This window comes from Electrona antarctica (assembly GCF_951216825.1).
Source record: "Electrona antarctica genome assembly, chromosome: 1".
Taxonomy (NCBI): domain Eukaryota; kingdom Metazoa; phylum Chordata; class Actinopteri; order Myctophiformes; family Myctophidae; genus Electrona; species Electrona antarctica.
Window position 1 is genome coordinate 10,897,441 of NC_136806.1, and position 18,771 is coordinate 10,916,211.

The window sequence follows — 18,771 nt, forward strand, 5'->3', positions numbered from 1 at the left end:
AAACAAACCACATTATTCATATTTTCTTGGTCTCAAGTCTCAGCACATTTAATTTCCCCTCAATTCAATCCCACCGAAATCAACATGTGCTGGTACAGCTCCACCCACCGGATCCATGGCAGTGGCATCCACCACATGAAGAGGTTTACAGGGAACTGAAACTTAAAAGTTTTGTCAGGAATAGGATGGCGGAGCAGGCCCAGAGCAAGGTGAGTCTGTTATGAAACTATAATTCATGTTCATTTATCAGTTATTTGACCACGTTATAATGCTATAGAGGAGGCCAAGTCAACTTGTTTACGTTTATTTACTGTCATGATTATGGCAGTTGACACTCAGAAGATTCGATAAAAATGCATGATTGATGGTCTTCATCCAAAGGCTGACACAAATAACGGATTGTTTATCATTTTCTTCAGATGGGTACAATAATCTACAACCTACTGGAAAAGCATAGGCTGGAGTCTTACTACAATCAATTCATTCAGTTCGGTGTGAAAGATGAGAGAGATTTCATTGATGGTGTTACAGATGAAGACGTGAACAGCATGGGTAAGAGATTATATGGATTTAATGGTAGCTCATGTAAGCATTAACTAGCTAAACCCAATTCCAATTGTGATTTTGGTCATCCATCTATCTATAGTAAATTGACAACATAACGGCACGTTACTAATACCTATTGTACAAATAAGCCATTTCAACAAACACATATTTTTTGTCCACAGCATTTTCTGTAACTAGCCTGTAGTTAGAGAAAATTTGCTAAATGTGTGGCAAATCTGCAAAAAAAAAAAGCTTACCACTAGCTTTCTTCACAAATGTGTTCATAATCTACAATCACATATACATTTGTTCCAACCCAACTCCCTTGGGAAACTGCTGCTGAAAGTTGGGGTACCATAAACATAAGGCAAAATTCCCAAGATTTCATTATGCTTTAAGTAGCATGTGACATGTCATACTAGGGGGTTTTCATGATGCTGAATCCATTCCAAGCATTAGTTTTGCACGAAAACACTCCTTGGGCTAAATTCGACCATAGCCACTTGCCCAAATGTGCCCAAATGTGCTGACCTCATCACATTTGTGATGACGGCTATGGCCATATTTAGGCGAATGAGTGATTTTTGTGCAAAACGAATGCTTGCAATGGATTCAGAATCATGAAAACTCCCTAGTTTGACACGTCACATGCTACTTAATGAAATTTGGACATTTTGCCTTATATTGGATGTTAATGGGTACCCCAACTTTCAGCAGCTGTCACAAAGAGTTGGGTTGGAACATTTTTTTTCTGTGATGGTATTAACCTTTATGAACACATTTGTGAAGAAAGCTAGTGGTAAGCATTTTTTTTGCAGATTTGCCTCACATTTAGCTAATTTTCCCTTATTACTGCGAAACTGGTAAACTTAATGCTGCCACCAAGTGGCAAATAATAAATCTCAACTACTAGCAGTTCATATTTGAAATAGTGCTATGTTCAAACATACAAACTCACCAGCATTGCAGCTGTATGGAAAGCTTGAATTATCCTCTTTATATCTGCAATGTTTTTGTTTCCTAAAACTCCTCCATAGACCTGTTCAGGGTAGCCTGTAGGACCATAACAGGTCTGTAACTCTGAAAGAGTACAAATGGAACCAGATGGAGTGGACCCATTTATGGGGGTCATTAAATAAAACATTTGAGAACCACATAGTACTACTAGTTGATTTATTGATTGATTGATTGATTGAATATTTTATTAGACAATAAGAAAGAAATGCAAACAGCACAATGTACAGCTAGGCATTTTTTTTGTTGGTCCAAAGGGATTTCCGAAGAAAGACCTTGCGGTCTTGTTTCCATCCGGGTCCCATGCACTCACACACATATAGTCAATGAATAATAATCTAAAACGGTTGGTCTCATAATGTGCCATAGATAGCCATTCATATTTTGAAGAAAACCTGGAGACTTGACATTCAGTAATTGGGTCTTATGATCAAAATAAGAATATTATAATAATGGTGTGTACTGTAAATGGAATCTAAAATTTGCCACCGACATGTTTGTCCGTGTATATGGACATATTAATGACCTGGAGTCTGGACATGTTATGAGCTACTCCTTGCAGTCCGATTGTTGGAGTGTGGAAGTGCTCATTTTCAACAACGCAACGTCCTGCTGCCTCCAGCAATATGTGCTATTTCGAAATGGGTGGAATGCAGGTAGCCTGGCTAATAAGCCAGACTAATATCACTCTGGCTTATTAGCCAGGCTAGAATGCAGGGCCGCTGATCGATTTCCAACGCTTACAAACTCCCAACACTTACAGAGATTAAAATAGGGTGCATTTTGCATCCCAAAACACAGTTTATAGTTAAGGGACGCAATAAAAACGACCTCTGCATCCACAGGATGCACTACTGTACTACTGTACTGTTTTTTTTCTAGTTTATTTTGCTAGCTTTAGTTATAATAATCATTTCTTCTTCTGTTTTCTACATGAATATAACCATATAAAATGAAATGGGAGTTAAATGCTGAGTCCTAACGTGGTTGAAGTGGGACTCATAAAATGTCCCTGGGACTCATCTAAAAGACCATCCCTGCATACCGGGACTCATTACATTGAAAACCTATGTACATCACGGCACTTATAATCACCTGCACAGAATGTCTTGACAAAGTATAACATGTCTGGGGGATTTTTATGAAACAAAAACTTTGCCGATAGATGATAATTCAAGCTTTCCGTACAGCTGCAATGTTGTCTATACAATCTGATATGACTTTTCTGTTTGGATGTAAACTTTAAAAAGCTGCTAAAAACCCACTTGTTTTGTAAGCATTTTGGTTCGTAATTTTGTCTACATTATGTACTGTGTATTTATAGGTATTTTATTCACTGCTCTTCTCTAATGCATTGTACTATTGTTTTGTGTCATTTTATTGTTGATCTATGTGATGCTCTTGTTTTATTTGATTTTATTGTACAGCACCTTGTAACATTTGTTTTGAAAGGTGCTTTATAAATACATTTACCTTACCTTACCTGTCAATGGTTGGTATTGCAACTCTAGTTTCCAGATATTCATAATGGGATCTAAGTAAGAGTTGCTTGCGGCTAGGCTACATGCATGCCTACTCCCTCATCACAGTGAAACAAATGCATATCAGAAAAGTAATTTCCTTTTTATTCACTTTTTTTTATCCCATTTCCAGGCTTTACCCAAGTGGAGAAAAATCGTTTTTCGAAAATGAAAGACGAAATTGAAACATTCAGAGCCCCGGTGAACAAATCGTCAAATGTAGAAAAATCAATGGAGCCATTTTGCATTCAGTACAGATACCCTCATTGTCCTGAACCGAAATGCATCAGGGGTGAGTAAATCAATCATAGAAGAGGCCTATCTTTTAACCCATTTATACCTGAGGACGCTTCTAAATCCTCCAGTTTTCTAAAAAACCTGTTTCTTGTGGTGCGCAACCGCACCTGTTTCTTGTGGAGCATAGTGGTGCGCAACCTTTTCATGTCAAGGACCCCCAAAAATATATGTAATTGGCCGCTGACCCCATCTGAAAATATGTTGTTCCAGGGACCCCCCAGAAGCAAAGATTTGAGTTAAAAACGTTCGCTCTGAAAGAATATATATTCAAAGATTTGCACCACATTTTCACGATTTTTCAAAAATAGCAGATCTACAAGCTCGTAGCGTGGCACTCGGTGCCGCGCTATGAGCTTGTAGATCTGCCTGTAGATGGCAGTTATCCACGTAAATGGTGTTAACCAGTGGAGCACAAACGGAAACTAAAAACATTCATTAGATAAATAATATTTAAGTAAACAGATTTTCATAGGAAAAATAAACATGTTCATATTTTTCACCACTTATTCTGTATTTCTCTCCCAATGTTTTTACGTTGTCTGGCTTAACTATGAGACCTTGATATACTATGTCTTTGAGCAATGAGCACTTTGTTACAATGAGTATATTTGTTGTGGAAATGTCCTCAAGTCACCATGGTTACATTGAGGTTAACTTCTGCCTGTAGATATGGACCCTGCACAAAACACAGTTGAAGATCTGATGTTAAGGATCTGCTACCTGGAAAACGTTGGGAATTCGAAAGGTGTCTGCCTATACACAGTTGATGGAATGCCATTGACTGATGACCCTTTCTTCAACACATGTAAGAACTACATAATCTCACATTCTACGGTGTATTATCACTGTATGTAGTAAACCCAAAAGGCTAAAAAGATAATACCAGTGGTCTGGTCTGTTTAGTCTATTGACCGGGCTGCTATTTTTGTGTTGAGCCATGGTAGTATGAATCAGGCTTCACGGATACCCTGCCTGGTTTATTTACTGCATAATCTACAGGGTCTTTAAGAGACCGACACATCGAAAATGGAGCAGAATTGTATGCCATATTTACACCAGTGGAGAACCTGAAGCAAGTCCCTGCAATGCAAAGTCAACAAGCTCCAGATGTCTTGGGAGAAGATACTGTTCGATGTCACATTATGCTGAGGGTGAGCTGAATGAATGATCAAGATGATGACGTGACTAATACAAATTCCACTCTGTTTAACAACGTTACTTTCTGAACTGATACTTTCTCAATCCACCCTGGTCTTAAACATCATTGTTTCTCAAATCCAATTAATGTTTGTTTTAACCCACCACATTTCTCCATAGGGAAACTTTGAAGTCAAAGTGGACTTGGCAACTGACACAATCAACACCTTGAGACTGAAGCTTGCAAATGAAAGTGCAATCCCAGAACATGTTCTCCATTACAGGTAATTTAAAAATCATTGCCATAAAGCAATACATAATTTTAGGTATTATCTTTTATTCAAAACGTCTGAAGCATTTCCTTTGAATGTGCAGAACCGAATACAAAAATGTTTGCCAATGTCATGGTTGTTTATCTGCTGATGCATACTGTACATTGTATATATCATGAACACAACAACCGATCCCAGAGTAGAACATCCATACTGGTGGAAAAATATGCACCCTGTGAAGTGCCTTATACATCAGGGCTATCAACCAACCACATTGTGTGATTTTATAATTGGACATAAATCTCATCACTACTATATACTTTTTTTTCCTTTTCTTCCAGTGAGCATACCAGTGGGCAGACACTGCAACGTTGTGGTGTTTCTGAGGAGTCGACAGTGTACTTTACTTTGTCCTCATTTTGTGAAAAGGCTCCAGGCGACAAAGCATTCTTCGACAATGATGTAGTCTTCATCAATGATGTTGTACCATCAGTCCAACAAACACAGAAAGGAATGAGTGTCTTCTTCTCCTCACTTTATGCAATTGTAAGATTACTGTTACTATGTAGATTTTGTCCTTTTTAAATCATTTTCTTATTCATCTCTTGAAGTTTTTCTTTGCCATTAGATTAACATCGGGTCATTCCTAAAATTTGTTTAAAAAATAAAAGTAAAGCTGCACTATTAGATCTAGGCTAAATTGGATGTCTTGTCTTAGCCTCGCGTAGCTGACTCGCATAAAGCATACATTTATCAATATTCCTTTAAAAAACGAAAACATGGATAAACAAGTATTACTAGATAGTAAATATAGTTTCCGTTAATCTGTTTCAATAATCTTTACTATTTGAATCAATGTGAAAGTGTGAACTTTTAAGTGCAGATGTGGCATGTTTGTGATTTGAAGACTTGCATGTGATGTCTCTTTGCTTTTTCTTTTCTTTTGAGTTTCTTATGTTGGTTTTACAGAATAATCTAGGCCCACATTTTATCATTCTGTCATAGTAGAGTTTTGCCACAGACACTGATTTTATAAAACCTATTTTAGAGAAGGAAAACTTCAGCTGATCGATTCAAGAAAGTGGTTGCATACATACGAAGGCTCACTGGATGCAACCCTCTAGCCCAAAGCTTGTACCAGTTACTCTGCAGGAATGAGGCCTGTTCTGTGACGAGGACTCAGAAGGTGTGGTATTATCCTGCAATGTTAAATGATTGATTGATTCTCTGGTCTTTTACATGTAGGGCTCTTAATGTCTTGACTGGAATCATTCATTTATAGTGATTCTCTGCTTTCATTATCTTGCGGAATTGATTTACTCTCCTTTTTAGATTTCCATCGTTGAAGGCTTGTACGCACTCTTTAGAGAACTTTTGCCTAGACTGGGGGAAAAAAGAGGTGAAAAGATAATCGAGGACCTTGATGTCTTTGAAAACTCCAGATACTGCTGGGCCTATATTTTCGCTGAAGCAGAGGTGTGTTCATATTTGGCAGTATTTCTATTAACCTAGTGAATTGTAACCCCCTGAATAATCGTATTTATTGTACTTATACAGTATAGTATGTCAGAGCTATTACACGGGGCTTGTAATTACTTTCAATAACATTCGGGTAAATTATTTATCCAACACATTATACCCCAATAAAGTTAAAATGCAAATTGGCCCTCATAATATACATATACATTTTTCTTAAAACCCTGTTATGGCAGAAAGAAACATCTCAATTTGAGAACTACGCACCAATGGATCTTAGATCACATGAAGACGTACGTTTCAGTGACCCAGTCAGAGTGCCTGGAGTGCCAGGTGTCTTTGAAAGATCATATGTTCTCCAGAAAATCAAAGGTAAATGCAACTCTATAACGATCTATGGCGATTTTATGTGATTGAATGTTGCGTTCGCTTCATATGGCATTTTGGTAAGAAATAGACCACATTTTTAAGGCAATTACAGGCAAACGGTATGAAGTATCAAAGCCTTGTTTGGTAGTCATTGTCACATGACTCATGACTCCAGAGATTGTGTACATTGATTTGCGAGTTCTGTAGGAGGAGTAGTAGCAGCAAAATGTGTTTTGAAGAAACTCTAAATGGCAGAAAGGGGCTTTACTCTAAGTGGGTGGCTAGCTGTCATTTTTCAAAAAATATAGCTAGGTTTTGAAGGAAACCTACCCATAAACGAAAGGTATTTTGTGAAATTTCTATTTAATACAACCTCTTGTAGCGGCACCATTTGACAAGTGGTGTGGAGGTTGTTCATTCGCAAAGTTATATATCGATCGGTCCATAGGTGCCTGAGATTAGTCTGCTCACAAACGTTCAGATTCACAGACGGAAGGTGGAAACGGGCAGAACCATAATTGCCGCCCCCTGGCTAGGGGATAATTGTGAAGATATATCTATATTATCAAAAGTTTGGCGCCAAACTACTCCTACATACTTTCACTTACAAAATCCGTCCATTCATACCAACAAAGGGAATGTCTGTTCCCAAAATGCCAATAAAGAAATTTTGTAAGCAGAACACATTTAACAGGTATGACAAACATTTTGGAAAAAATAAAAGTTCTTAGTAGGTTTGTCAGCAACATTCTCGCTTGCCATTAGTTTAATCTCAGTGCAATCTCTATTTTGTGTTCAGATGGAGAGAAATTTCCAAACTGCACTGAGAGGAACCTGCAAGCAACGTCCCTAAAAAGAGCAACAGACATTGAGAAGATCTTGCTCAGTCTGCCTCCATTCATCAAAGGCTATAATCTTTGGATTAATCACGGCTGTGCGCCGGGTCAAAAGTATGTACTGTATATATACGCTATATTATGTGTTCTATACTGTATACAATGTTATTATTTATGAAGAAATTGTACAGTACAGTATGTGTATCATTCTGTTTTTATTTATTGTTTACAGTGGCTTTACTAATGGAATCAAACTCTAGGGGCAGGGTACATAAAAAACATAACTTGTGCATTTAGGAGCCAGTCTTATCCAGAGAAAGAAATGATGTGCTATTGTAGTTTGATGCAATACAGTGGTCCCTCATGTGATGTTCTTATGAAGTCACATGAATGACATCCTTTGACCAAGACAAATGTTATTTGACATAAAAACTGAATGGATTTTATAGTCTTAATACATTTTACTGCATGGTTCCAGTTCCCCTCCATTCCTAGTAACTAGGGATGTCCCGATTCGTTTCCGATCCCGATACCACAATTTCTGTGTTAGCCGATAGCGAATACCGATACCAGTGTTGTGTTTATAGCTATCTAGCTATATGTCTCGTGTTGTGTTTATACGTAGCTATCTAGCTATATATCTCGTGTTGTGTTTATAACAGACTCCTCACTCAAATGTGCACTTGCAGTTTGGGCAACTCGGAAAGCAAACTGCACATGCTCCAACATTTTATTTACCTGCCATAGTGTCAACCCCTTACCCCCCTGTGTCGGATCGGTGGTTAGACTGGCATATTCACCGATACCAATATGACCCGATATGACAAATAAGGGCCGATACCGATACTTTTCCGATACAGTATCGGGACATCTCTACTAGTAACTGTTAATGAATTCAAGTTTTCAGATTAATATTGAGAAGACAGTTGACAGTATGGCCGAAGGACTGAAGGAATTCCCTCATCTGATGGTGACTCCACCACTACATTTGAAGAATATAGGAATGGATGGACCTCTACTTGTTCTCCTTAGTGAAGGTAACTAACCTATTTTCACATCAAGAGGTTGTTGTACTGTATGGCATTAGGGCATTAACACAGTGCAACATCATCGATTTATACAAATCATAACACCAGCCTTTTGTAGCAGTTTACATGATTCAAATGTACTGAGATTTTATCTGAAATGTGATAAGATTTTTTTATTTCTATTTCCATTGAGAGTCAATCTTCTGTGGCAAAACATATTCTAAAATTAAAGGCTTGGATGTCCCATCCAAATACTAACTTCCAATTTGCCAAACCTTATTGTTTTGCACAATTGAATACATTGAGTTTCACTAAAAGGTTTATTTGAGTTTATTATCAGGGAGTGATTATGAATGTTTTCTTTTTGTCCTCGGTAGATGAACTTGGTGTTTATGTGCGAAAAGACAAAGGTTCCCCTCAGATGATCATGGTGTTTAGTTGTCTAAGTGGCAAATACGAAACTGTGGATGTCGAAAAACTGGCCGCAGAGTGAGTATCCTTTACTTTTGCTATGGTTACATTTAAGATTATTACTATTGAGTAACTAAAACTAGTTGGAAACTAGGTAACTGCTGCTGTAAATATGTTTTTGTATAAGATGTATTTAACGAAATTCATCTACTACTGTACTACCATGCCAGCAAGTCTCAATTTACATGTTGAATTATGTAGATATGAATCTGTGTTTACACTTTTTCAACTTGTACACGTAGAATTGGGGACAGCAGAGGGGACCACGATACATTTGTCACAAGCAGGACTCCAAAAGAGGCGATTCTGGTAATGTTTATTTTTTTCATAATAAGAGTCGAGTCAGGGTGAAGTAACAAATGTCTTTGGAAATAAGAGTTAACTACATCAGCGCCACTCATATACCGTTTATTACACGGCTTGGTTGAATGCTTGATTCTGATTGGTCAATCGCGTAATTCATGAACTTTGACTTTCAATTGCATTATTGCACATAGCCTACATGCAACAATAATATTAGGCCTGCTGCCATTCAGGATGGAAAATAAAATTATCCTTTTGTATTTGGGGAGAAGTATTTCCATGAGGGACTACAGTGGGAAGTACTTGATAATATAAAAACCTTCAGTTGAGTGGGGCGGGGAGGAGCAGCTGTGTTCAACTTTATTTATACTTCGATGAGTTCGATCTCCACTCCATGGTGCTTTGCAGATGGGATTGCTCAATCGGCAAATAGACATAATTTGCCATTTATTATGTTATTTCTGGATAACGACCGATCCACTCTATAACAGACCGATGGCCAGCTGCATCCATACATTATCCCTTAAATAATGCAAATTTGAAAACAAATTTACAAGAAAACTTAAGTTATGAATTTGTTTGTCATGCTTGACATTTCTCCTCATATAAGTAGAACCTGTGTTCTGTATCCCATTTTGGGCGGGAACCCCTTTTGGTGTTTTAAACATTATGTTATAATTTAGCTATTGAAAAATAGCAGATCTACAAGCTCATAGCGCGCCACCGAGTGGCGCGCTATGAGCTTGTAGGTCTGCTATTTTTGAAAAATCGTAAAAATGTGGCGCAAATCTTTGAATATATATTCTTTCAGAGTGAATGTTTTTAACTCGGGTCTAAATGGGTTATAATATCTCCCTTTCATTAGGTACTGGTGGATGGAAGCTCCTCTATGAACGAGGACTGTTACGAGAGTATGGATATGAAGAGGATCGATGCCGTCAAGGAGCTCTTCGATAACTTTGCCACACGGACCATGGCTTATGATTTCCATCATGTGATCGGCCTTGTGAAGTTCGACTCTCTAGTGAAAACCCTCCACACATTCACAGAAACTCTGGAAAAGTTCAAGGTCATTTTCCCATCCCATTATTGTCTTTATATGACCCATTTTCTTCATAAACTATACACAAGCAATGTCTGCCTTTTTTTATGGCACTCGTGGAAAAACGATTGTCCTGTACAGGACAGGAAACGGGTAGAGAGATGGGGGGGGGGGGGGGGGGGGGGGAGAGAGAGACACTCGGCAAGGTTCGTCGGGATCGGGACTCGAACCTGCGACACACTGTCATGCTGGATTACCAGCCAAGGTGCCTGGACCGCTAAGCCGGCCCAGGCCAGCAGTGTTCTTTTCAAACAAAAATACTTTTCACTGTAAATGTAAAGTTTAATTTGTGGTAGGGGACTGTGAGCTTGTTACTGCATCAATGACTCCTAGTGTTTAGTTAGCTAGGAGGGGAACTGGGGAAGGTAGTGTGATCCCCTCATGCACTTCTTGTGAAGCTGCTGCTGTAAATATCATAGAGCTATAATTTATCTAGAGAACGGATTGAGGAGCGACAGCCCCGCCCCCCCCCACTATTCACTTCCATAGGAAGTTGCTCAGTGGTGTTTTTGAAGGACCCGGAAGAACGACAAAGTCTTCCCCTCCTCGAGCGGATTGGTTGGCTCCTATCCTATTGTACCCCTTATGCTGTTGTTGTGGTACATCATTCTACATCACAATTAATTCATAGATTTAACCTGGTCCCATTAGGGAGACGAAGACGACTTCAGCGTTGCCCAGCCATTCTGGGTGCTTGGTAAATATGAGGTGATTGTGCAATGGAGGAGATGTGTTCACGTGCGGGCGGCGGTGGCTCAGGGGTAGAGTGGCTGGATGGTAACCGCAAGGTTGCCTGTTCGAACCCCGGCTGCCCCAGAGTTAGTGTCGAAGTGTCCTTGAGCAAGACACTGAACCCCAAATTGCTCCCGATGTGCTGGCTAGTGCCTTGCATGGTTTCTTCCGCCATCGGTGTATGAATGTGTGTGTGAATGTGTGAATTGATGCACAATCTATGTAAAGCGCCTTGGATAAAGGTGCTATATACATGCACCATTTACCACGTGTGGTTGTCCACATCCTCAAGCCCAGCAATGGGAGTCAGCAGTGATAGGGACTGTAGTACGGGGGGGGGGGGGGTGAGCGCAGATTGGGAGAAAGAATAATCATCTTTCTAAAAAAAAATATATATATATATATTATTTATGTCATACATTTATAGGAACACATTCGCAATCTGGAAGCAACGGGATGCACCAGACTCTACGATGCCCTTCACCATGGAGCAAAGGAGTTGGAAAAGGTCAAGATGAAGTTCCCAGATTGCAGACTTCGCATCATATGTCTTACAGATGGAACCGATGAAGGGTGAATTTACTGTCATGTTTGCAATTTTACTCCATCTATTGTAATGTTGCCTGTGACGGGATTGTGGGAATCACGACGTGATCGTCTGCCCCGTAGATCAAACAGAAATCCAGTTCCGGTTGCTACCAAGCTGATAAACGACACAATCATTGTGGATGCAATCCTTCTCGGAGACGTGGAGAATAACATGCTGCATGGAATTAGCAATGCAACAGGTACTGTTTGATGTGGTCAGTAGGTAAAGCATTACTATCAAATTGTCAAAGAGGCAAAAATAATTAGAATACAGAATATTTGAACACTTGTGTCTGTATCTTTGGAGCCTATCTCACATCTGAATGCATGTGGTTTCAGGTGGTTGCTGTTTCAAACCAAAGACGAGCATCGACGGCCTGAAGCTGTTTGAGATTGAGACGGTTCTTTCTCTGGAGATGAGGAAACCCAAAGACGAACTCGATCCATTTACACTCAATGAAGTTTGTTACACTACTACACAGGGTTGGGGGTGGCAATAGGAGGGGGGGGGGGGGCTTTTAATCTCAAGGCATGCTTTAACCAAATGCCATAGGGACTTGTCTAAGTTAGAATGTACCATTACATTTTGGCTCAGTAGCGCTCAGTTCGGAACATTCAAAAAATTCTGCGCATCTGTTTTTCAGCATGAAAAACATGGGTAATTTGTCAGTACAAGTGATTGAACATGGTGGCGATTCATATTCTAATGATGCTATTGATTATCATTTACAGAGGGTTTTAACGAGTCTCTTTGCCAGTCGTGGATATTAGTAGGGGAGCCTATCACTTTCCGTGATTTTGGAATGTTAATTTTTGGAGACAGGTATATCTTGATTCTTGGGGTTACCAGAATGCCAAAAAAACATGTCTCCAATTTTTTATGTCAGGTTTAGCATGTTTAATTAGCATAATTAGCTAATACATTGTCAAAAACGGAAATGGCAATAACTTTGCTTCTAGGTAACTTATAAAGGTGATCTAAGAGTCTGAGTCCATGTTTGTGATGTCCAGAAATGCATCTGTTACCATTGTGAAGTCATACAAGCTTTCCTAATTAGCATAATTCCCATAAATTATGCAAAAACGAGGTGAACATCAGCAAATTGCTGCATGTTTTACTTTTAGTCAACTTTGAAAGCTTCTCACAGACTCCATGTGTATGTTTACAACTCCAGGAATAATTATCATCCTATGAATAAATCATGCAACCTTTTGTCTATGTAATAATTATGTAATAATCACACCAAAACCAGAAATAGCTATATTTCGTTGCTTTAAGTTAATTAATAAATGTGATCTTACAGACAGTAAGTCTGTTTGCATGTCTAGAAAATATTCTCTTTCCATAACTAGGATATGCAACCTTTCCATTATTAGCTTTATATATATATATATATATATATATATATATATATATATATAAATATATATCCCTCATAAAATAAAGAACAATATGAGAAATGGTCACAGAATTATCACATGATTTTTATTCTAATATTTACAGAAAGTTTTGAAAACACATTTAATTGAAGGGTCTTCGTCATCGTCAATCCCCAACAGATGTGCCTTGTTTACATTACCACACACCTCTAATCATCGGCCCTACACATGCACATCTCAGAGCAGTTCAAATTTTGAGATCGACAAGAACAATGTGATATGCACTGTGATTTCTTGCAGACACATTTTATCAGTTGGGTAATGGTGGCTGGGCCGTGGGTATCCCGTGTTGTGACTGGCACCAGTTGATCTCCCTCAGCCTCCCATCCATTTTTAGTTTCTGGTGGCATCTGTGGGTTAGGTACGTGGTCCTGATCCCATACCATTGCCTGATAATATGCATGGGTAATGGCTTGATTTAATGCTGCTTGTGTAGGTGGCAGCTTCTCGGCTTCTAATTGTTTCTTTGTGAATAACCTCCACCTGAGCTCATCAACATCCACAGGATTTGTACCGGGCTCGTACAGCTGGCAAACAAATGCTTCAATCTTTGTTGACAGTTGTACCCTTCCAGCTAAGAGTGTAACTGTCATAGATGGAATGGCATTGGTACAGGCAATGGGAAAGCCACCATGGATCAAGACATGTTCCCAGTAAGCTGACCACTCCATAGCCACACTGGACAGGAAGACCAAAGAACATAGTGAGATCCATGTAGTATTTGACCGACGCCAGGGTGGAAAGCCCCGGGCCCCTACCACTTATCATGTGGAAGACAACACACCGATAGGGAAGTGTCAGAAAAACAGTTCTTGTCAGGTATCAGCACCAAAGATGAGCTGACTGTCTTATCTTGCTAAGAAAGCCCTCCAACACTTCCAGGTGAAACCCAATGTTTTTATAATCACGTCAAGGCAGGCTGTCCACTCAAACTCTATCGATGTAAAACATCTCCACAGCGTACAGGAAGAGGCTGACACAAGGATAATCCTGCACAGCCTGGATGCTGTCCGAAGAGGGGCAACACAGCTCTACATTGAGTCCCCTGACACTGATGTCTTTGTTCTTACAATACGACGGTACCATCAGCTGTGCAAGGACATCTATTTCATCACCGGTGTGGGGAACAAAAAACGTATCATCGCTGGAGCCAGTAGTGCAGGCACTGGGTAAAACGAGGACTTCAGCCTTACCAGGGTTCCATGCCGTCTCTGGAGCTGATCAGACAGCTCCAGGGAATTTAACCTGTTGGCCAGGTCTAAACAGGTGTCCTGTGGAGGTGGTATCTGCAGTTGCTACTGTATATACTATGAGCTACAAAAAGGCTCAGTTCTGACGCAGCACGTACCTAACCCACAGATGCCACCAGCAACTGAATATGGATGGGAGGCTGAGGGAGCTCAACTGGTGCCAGTCACAACACGGGATACCCACGGGCCAGCCACCATTACCCAACTGATCAAATGTGTCTGCAAGAAATCACAGTGCATATCACATTGTTCTTGTCGATCTAAAATTTGAACTGCTCTGAGATGTGCATGTGTGGGGCAGATGATTAGAGGTGTGTGGTAAGCAAGGCACATCTGTTGGGGATTGACGATGACGACGAAGATGGAGACCCTTCAATTTTCAAAACTTTCTGTAAATATTAGAATAAACAATCTGATAATTCTGTGACCATTTCCCATATTGTTCTTTCTTGCGACTGCAGGTCGCCTTTAGGAAATTATGGACGGGCCTGCCCCAAAGTTATTAGTTAGTTATTAGAAAATTAAATTAGATCTCTATATGGAGCTGACCTGTTCTGACATTCCATATGTTTATCTGACCTCATCAAACCCTGTACACTCAAGACACGCTCCATATATGGCCAGTTCAGAATACATTCCATATGTTGATCTGACCCCCCATGCCAAAGCACCAGCACTCGCCCAGCAGTCTGTCATGACCCAGGCAGATATGTTGATCTGACCCCCCATTCCAAAGCACCAGCACTCGCCCAGCCCTTTAGTGCGAGGTCGCTTCTAATATTTTCTAGACATGCAAACAGACTTACACGGTCTGTAAGATCATGCGTATTAATTAACTTAAAGCAAAGAAATACAGCTATTTCTGGTTTTGGTGTGATTATTACATAATTATTACATAGACAAAAGGTTGCATGATTTATTCATAGGATGATAATTATTCCTGGAGTTGTAAACATACACTTGAAGTCTGTGAGAAGCTTTCAAAGTTGACTAAAAGTAAAACATGCAGCAATTTGCTGATGTTCACCTCGTTTTTGCATAATGTATGGCAATTATGCTAATTAGGAAAGGTTGTATGACTTCACAATGGTAACAGATGAATATCTGGACATCACAAACATGGACTCAGACTCTTAGATCACCTTTATAAGTTACCTAGAAGCAAAGTTATTGCCATTTCCGTTTTTGACAATTTATTAGCTAATTATGCTAATTAAACATGCTAAACCTGACATAAAAAATTGGAGACATGTTTTTTTGGCATTCTGGTAACCCCAAGAATCAAGATATACCTGTCTCCAAAAATTAACATTCCAAAATCACGGGCATCAAAATTTGATTGATAGGCTCCCCTACTATATGATGAATTCCCAGAAGCTTCACTGCCAAAGGAGTTGAAGAACAAAGTGACAACAACAGAGAAGTAAATAATGGGAGCAATCTCCTCAAAGAATTCGATCTACATATTGATTACATTTTTAAATTGTTTGTTTGTTGACTATATTTCAAATTACTTTTATTTCATTAGTGTGTTTCATTAGTGTTGCAGGTTTTTCTTCTGTATTCACTTTACGGATACAATACTACTGTTATACTATTGTGTGTGTATATTATTCTTATTCAAACAAGTGTCCGCCACCTCCCCCAAAGCACAGCCCTCTCCCTCCCGCCACCTCCCCCAAAGCACAGCCCTCTCCCTCCCGCCACCTCCCCCAAAGCACAGCCCTCTCCCTCCCGCCACCTCCCCCAAAGCACAGCCCTCTCCCTCCCGCCACCTCCCCCAAAGCACAGCCCTCGCCCTCCCGCCACCTCCCCCAAAGCACAGCCCTCGCCCTCCCGCCACCTCCCCCAAAGCACAGCCCTCTCCCTCCCGCCACCTCCCCCAAAGCACAGCCCTCGCCCTCCCGCCACCTCCCCCAAAGCACAGCCCTCTCCCTCCCGCCACCTCCCCCAAAGCACAGCCCTCTCCCTCCCGCCACCTCCCCAAAAGCACAGCCCTCTCCCTCCCGCCACCTCCCCCAAAGCACAGCCCTCTCCCTCCCGCCACCTCCCCCAAAGCACAGCCCTCTCCCTCCCGCCACCTCCCCCAAAGCACAGCCCTCGCCCTCCCGCCACCTCCCCCAAAGCACAGCCCTCTCCCTCCCGCCACCTCCCCCAAAGCACAGCCCTCTCCCTCCCGCCACCTCCCCCAAAGCACAGCCCTCTCCCTCCCGCCACCTCCCCCAAAGCACAGCCCTCTCCCTCCCGCCACCTCCCCCAAAGCACAGCCCTCTCCCTCCCGCCACCTCCCCCAAAGCACAGCCCTCTCCCTCCCGCCACCTCCCCCAAAGCACAGCCCTCGCCCTCCCGCCACCTCCCCCAAAGCACAGCCCTCTCCCTCCCGCCACCTCCCCCAAAGCACAGCCCTCTCCCTCCCGCCACCTCCCCCAAAGCACAGCCCTCTCCCTCCCGCCACCTCCCCCAAAGCACAGCCCTCTCCCTCCCGCCACCTCCCCCAAAGCACAGCCCTCTCCCTCCCGCCACCTCCCCCAAAGCACAGCCCTCTCCCTCCCGCCACCTCCCCCAAAGCACAGCCCTCGCCCTCCCGCCACCTCCCCCAAAGCACAGCCCTCTCCCTCCAAACCATTACATTCTAAAGCTGCATTCATACTCCAGTTTGTGGTGATAGCTTATCACCGCGGTGTAGTTTTTTAAGGCTTAGAGAACTACAACATTACGTCATTCGCCGCAGTGATCCGCTATCACCGTGGAGCCCGACACATCTCTCTGTTTGTACTGTCAGACGAGTCCTTTCACTCTGGAGCTATCACCCCCCCGTTCACTGATTGGTCTACAAGTTGGGTGGGCGATTTTGCAGGCACAGGGGTTTTGTATCTGAACCAGAGGGAGGCGGGGTCTGTGCTTAAGGCTCATGCATACTCCAGTTTTTTAGGTGATAAGTTATCACCTTCACCTTCACCTATCACCGTCACCTTCATAACGAGTCAAGGCCATCATACTCGCAGTGATGTCCCTAACAGGTTTATCATTTTGTTTCTCCTAGTGCTCTGAAAAAGAGGATTCAGGAGTGTAAGAGTGGCCGTTTCATGGACAGGACCAAACGCATCCTGGAGGAGTTGAAGAGTCTCCACTGTGATCCCCATCCATTCTTCCACATCTATCCATCAGATCCAGAGGCAGATCCAGACTGGGAGACGGATTCAGAGTCTGACTCTGGCTCTGGCTCTACGTCAGATTCTGATTCAGAGTCAGACTTGAGTAAGTGGTTCGAGTAGTCTGTCATGTAACTTAGTTTGTAATGTACAGTAACTGCTTTGGTTCTTAATGATGTTTAAAATTGTGTTTAACCCATTTAGGCCTGACCTCGAAATTTAAAAAAAATCTTCTAAATCCTCCAGTTTTCTGAAATAAATATTTTCAAGATCTTTCAAAAATAGCAGACCTACAAGCTCGTAGCGCGCCACTCGGTGGCGCGCTATGAGCTTGTAGATCTGCTATTTTTCAATAGCTAAATTATAACATAATGTTTAAAACACCAAAAGGGGTTCCCGCCAAGAATGGGTTAAAGACTATTTTGCATTTCATTTAAATTAATTGATCTAGGCACTCTGTATTGAATATACTATTATTTTGGGTATTTTATGCACTTGCCTTCTGCAGGCAAGTTGTTCATGCGTTCACTTCCTCTTGCAATGATATTGATCAATGATAGGTGTGTGTGGTAGATGTCAACATTCCTCTACCCTTGCTGGGAACATCCTGAGCAAGGTTCTGCCTCCCCCTTGTGAGTTGTCAGGTGCTGTACACAGGATTGTCTCATTGGAGGTCAGGTTTTGGCCTGCTCGTATCTCTGGGCTGAATCAGGAGTCGAGACCCAAAAGACTGCTTCCCTAGCTTAACAACCTTTCTCGTTGCTGGTCCAGAACGGTTTATTACAATGATAAAGCTTCTATAGTAGCACTTTCCATTCTGAGATTTTGAACAAGGGTCCATTCTCTCTCCACATGGTGTTGCTACAATGTACAATTTAACCCATTTAGGCCTGAGGCCGATTCTAAAAACGCCTCTAAATCCTGACCTAAGGTTTCTGAAAAACTTCAAATATTTATATCAACATTTTTACATTTTTGAATACTGTACATACTGTACAGAACCCAAAAATGGGTTCCCGGCCTGAGGAGGTAAAACACCAAAAGGGGTTCCCGCCCAGAATGGGTTTAAGGCATTAGTTTTAGCAGATGTGCTTATCTAGAGTAGGCGCTATGAAGTTATGTAGTCGAGGAATGGATAGATTGGCTACCACAAGGATACAATAATACATTTTATTGAGTTCAGATCTGGTAAGCCAGAGCCAATTAAACAGATTTTTAAATGCTTTGCACAAGTCATT

At 41.3% G+C, this 18,771-nt stretch overlaps 1 protein-coding gene across 1 annotated transcript in view; it reads left to right on the forward strand.

Moving 5' to 3' along the window:
• LOC306912972 (uncharacterized protein) overlaps positions 1 to 18,771 on the forward strand; it is a gene marked incomplete at its 3' end in the record, with an annotated part of 19,066 nt that continues 295 nt past the window's right edge. Inside the window, exons 1-21 of the mRNA XM_079489460.1 lie at positions 1 to 209; positions 420 to 552; positions 3,214 to 3,372; positions 4,045 to 4,182; positions 4,377 to 4,528; positions 4,695 to 4,798; positions 5,128 to 5,332; positions 5,835 to 5,972; positions 6,119 to 6,262; positions 6,499 to 6,634; positions 7,431 to 7,581; positions 8,368 to 8,504; positions 8,873 to 8,984; positions 9,209 to 9,275; positions 10,135 to 10,338; positions 11,531 to 11,676; positions 11,773 to 11,891; positions 12,031 to 12,152; positions 12,424 to 12,461; positions 16,032 to 17,042; positions 17,425 to 17,639. Of these exons, the coding sequence (XP_079345586.1) occupies positions 186 to 209; positions 420 to 552; positions 3,214 to 3,372; positions 4,045 to 4,182; positions 4,377 to 4,528; positions 4,695 to 4,798; positions 5,128 to 5,332; positions 5,835 to 5,972; positions 6,119 to 6,262; positions 6,499 to 6,634; positions 7,431 to 7,581; positions 8,368 to 8,504; positions 8,873 to 8,984; positions 9,209 to 9,275; positions 10,135 to 10,338; positions 11,531 to 11,676; positions 11,773 to 11,891; positions 12,031 to 12,152; positions 12,424 to 12,461; positions 16,032 to 17,042; positions 17,425 to 17,639 (3,655 nt within the window). The 5' untranslated portion in view covers positions 1 to 185. The remainder of the gene's footprint in view (positions 210 to 419; positions 553 to 3,213; positions 3,373 to 4,044; positions 4,183 to 4,376; positions 4,529 to 4,694; positions 4,799 to 5,127; positions 5,333 to 5,834; positions 5,973 to 6,118; positions 6,263 to 6,498; positions 6,635 to 7,430; positions 7,582 to 8,367; positions 8,505 to 8,872; positions 8,985 to 9,208; positions 9,276 to 10,134; positions 10,339 to 11,530; positions 11,677 to 11,772; positions 11,892 to 12,030; positions 12,153 to 12,423; positions 12,462 to 16,031; positions 17,043 to 17,424; positions 17,640 to 18,771) is intronic.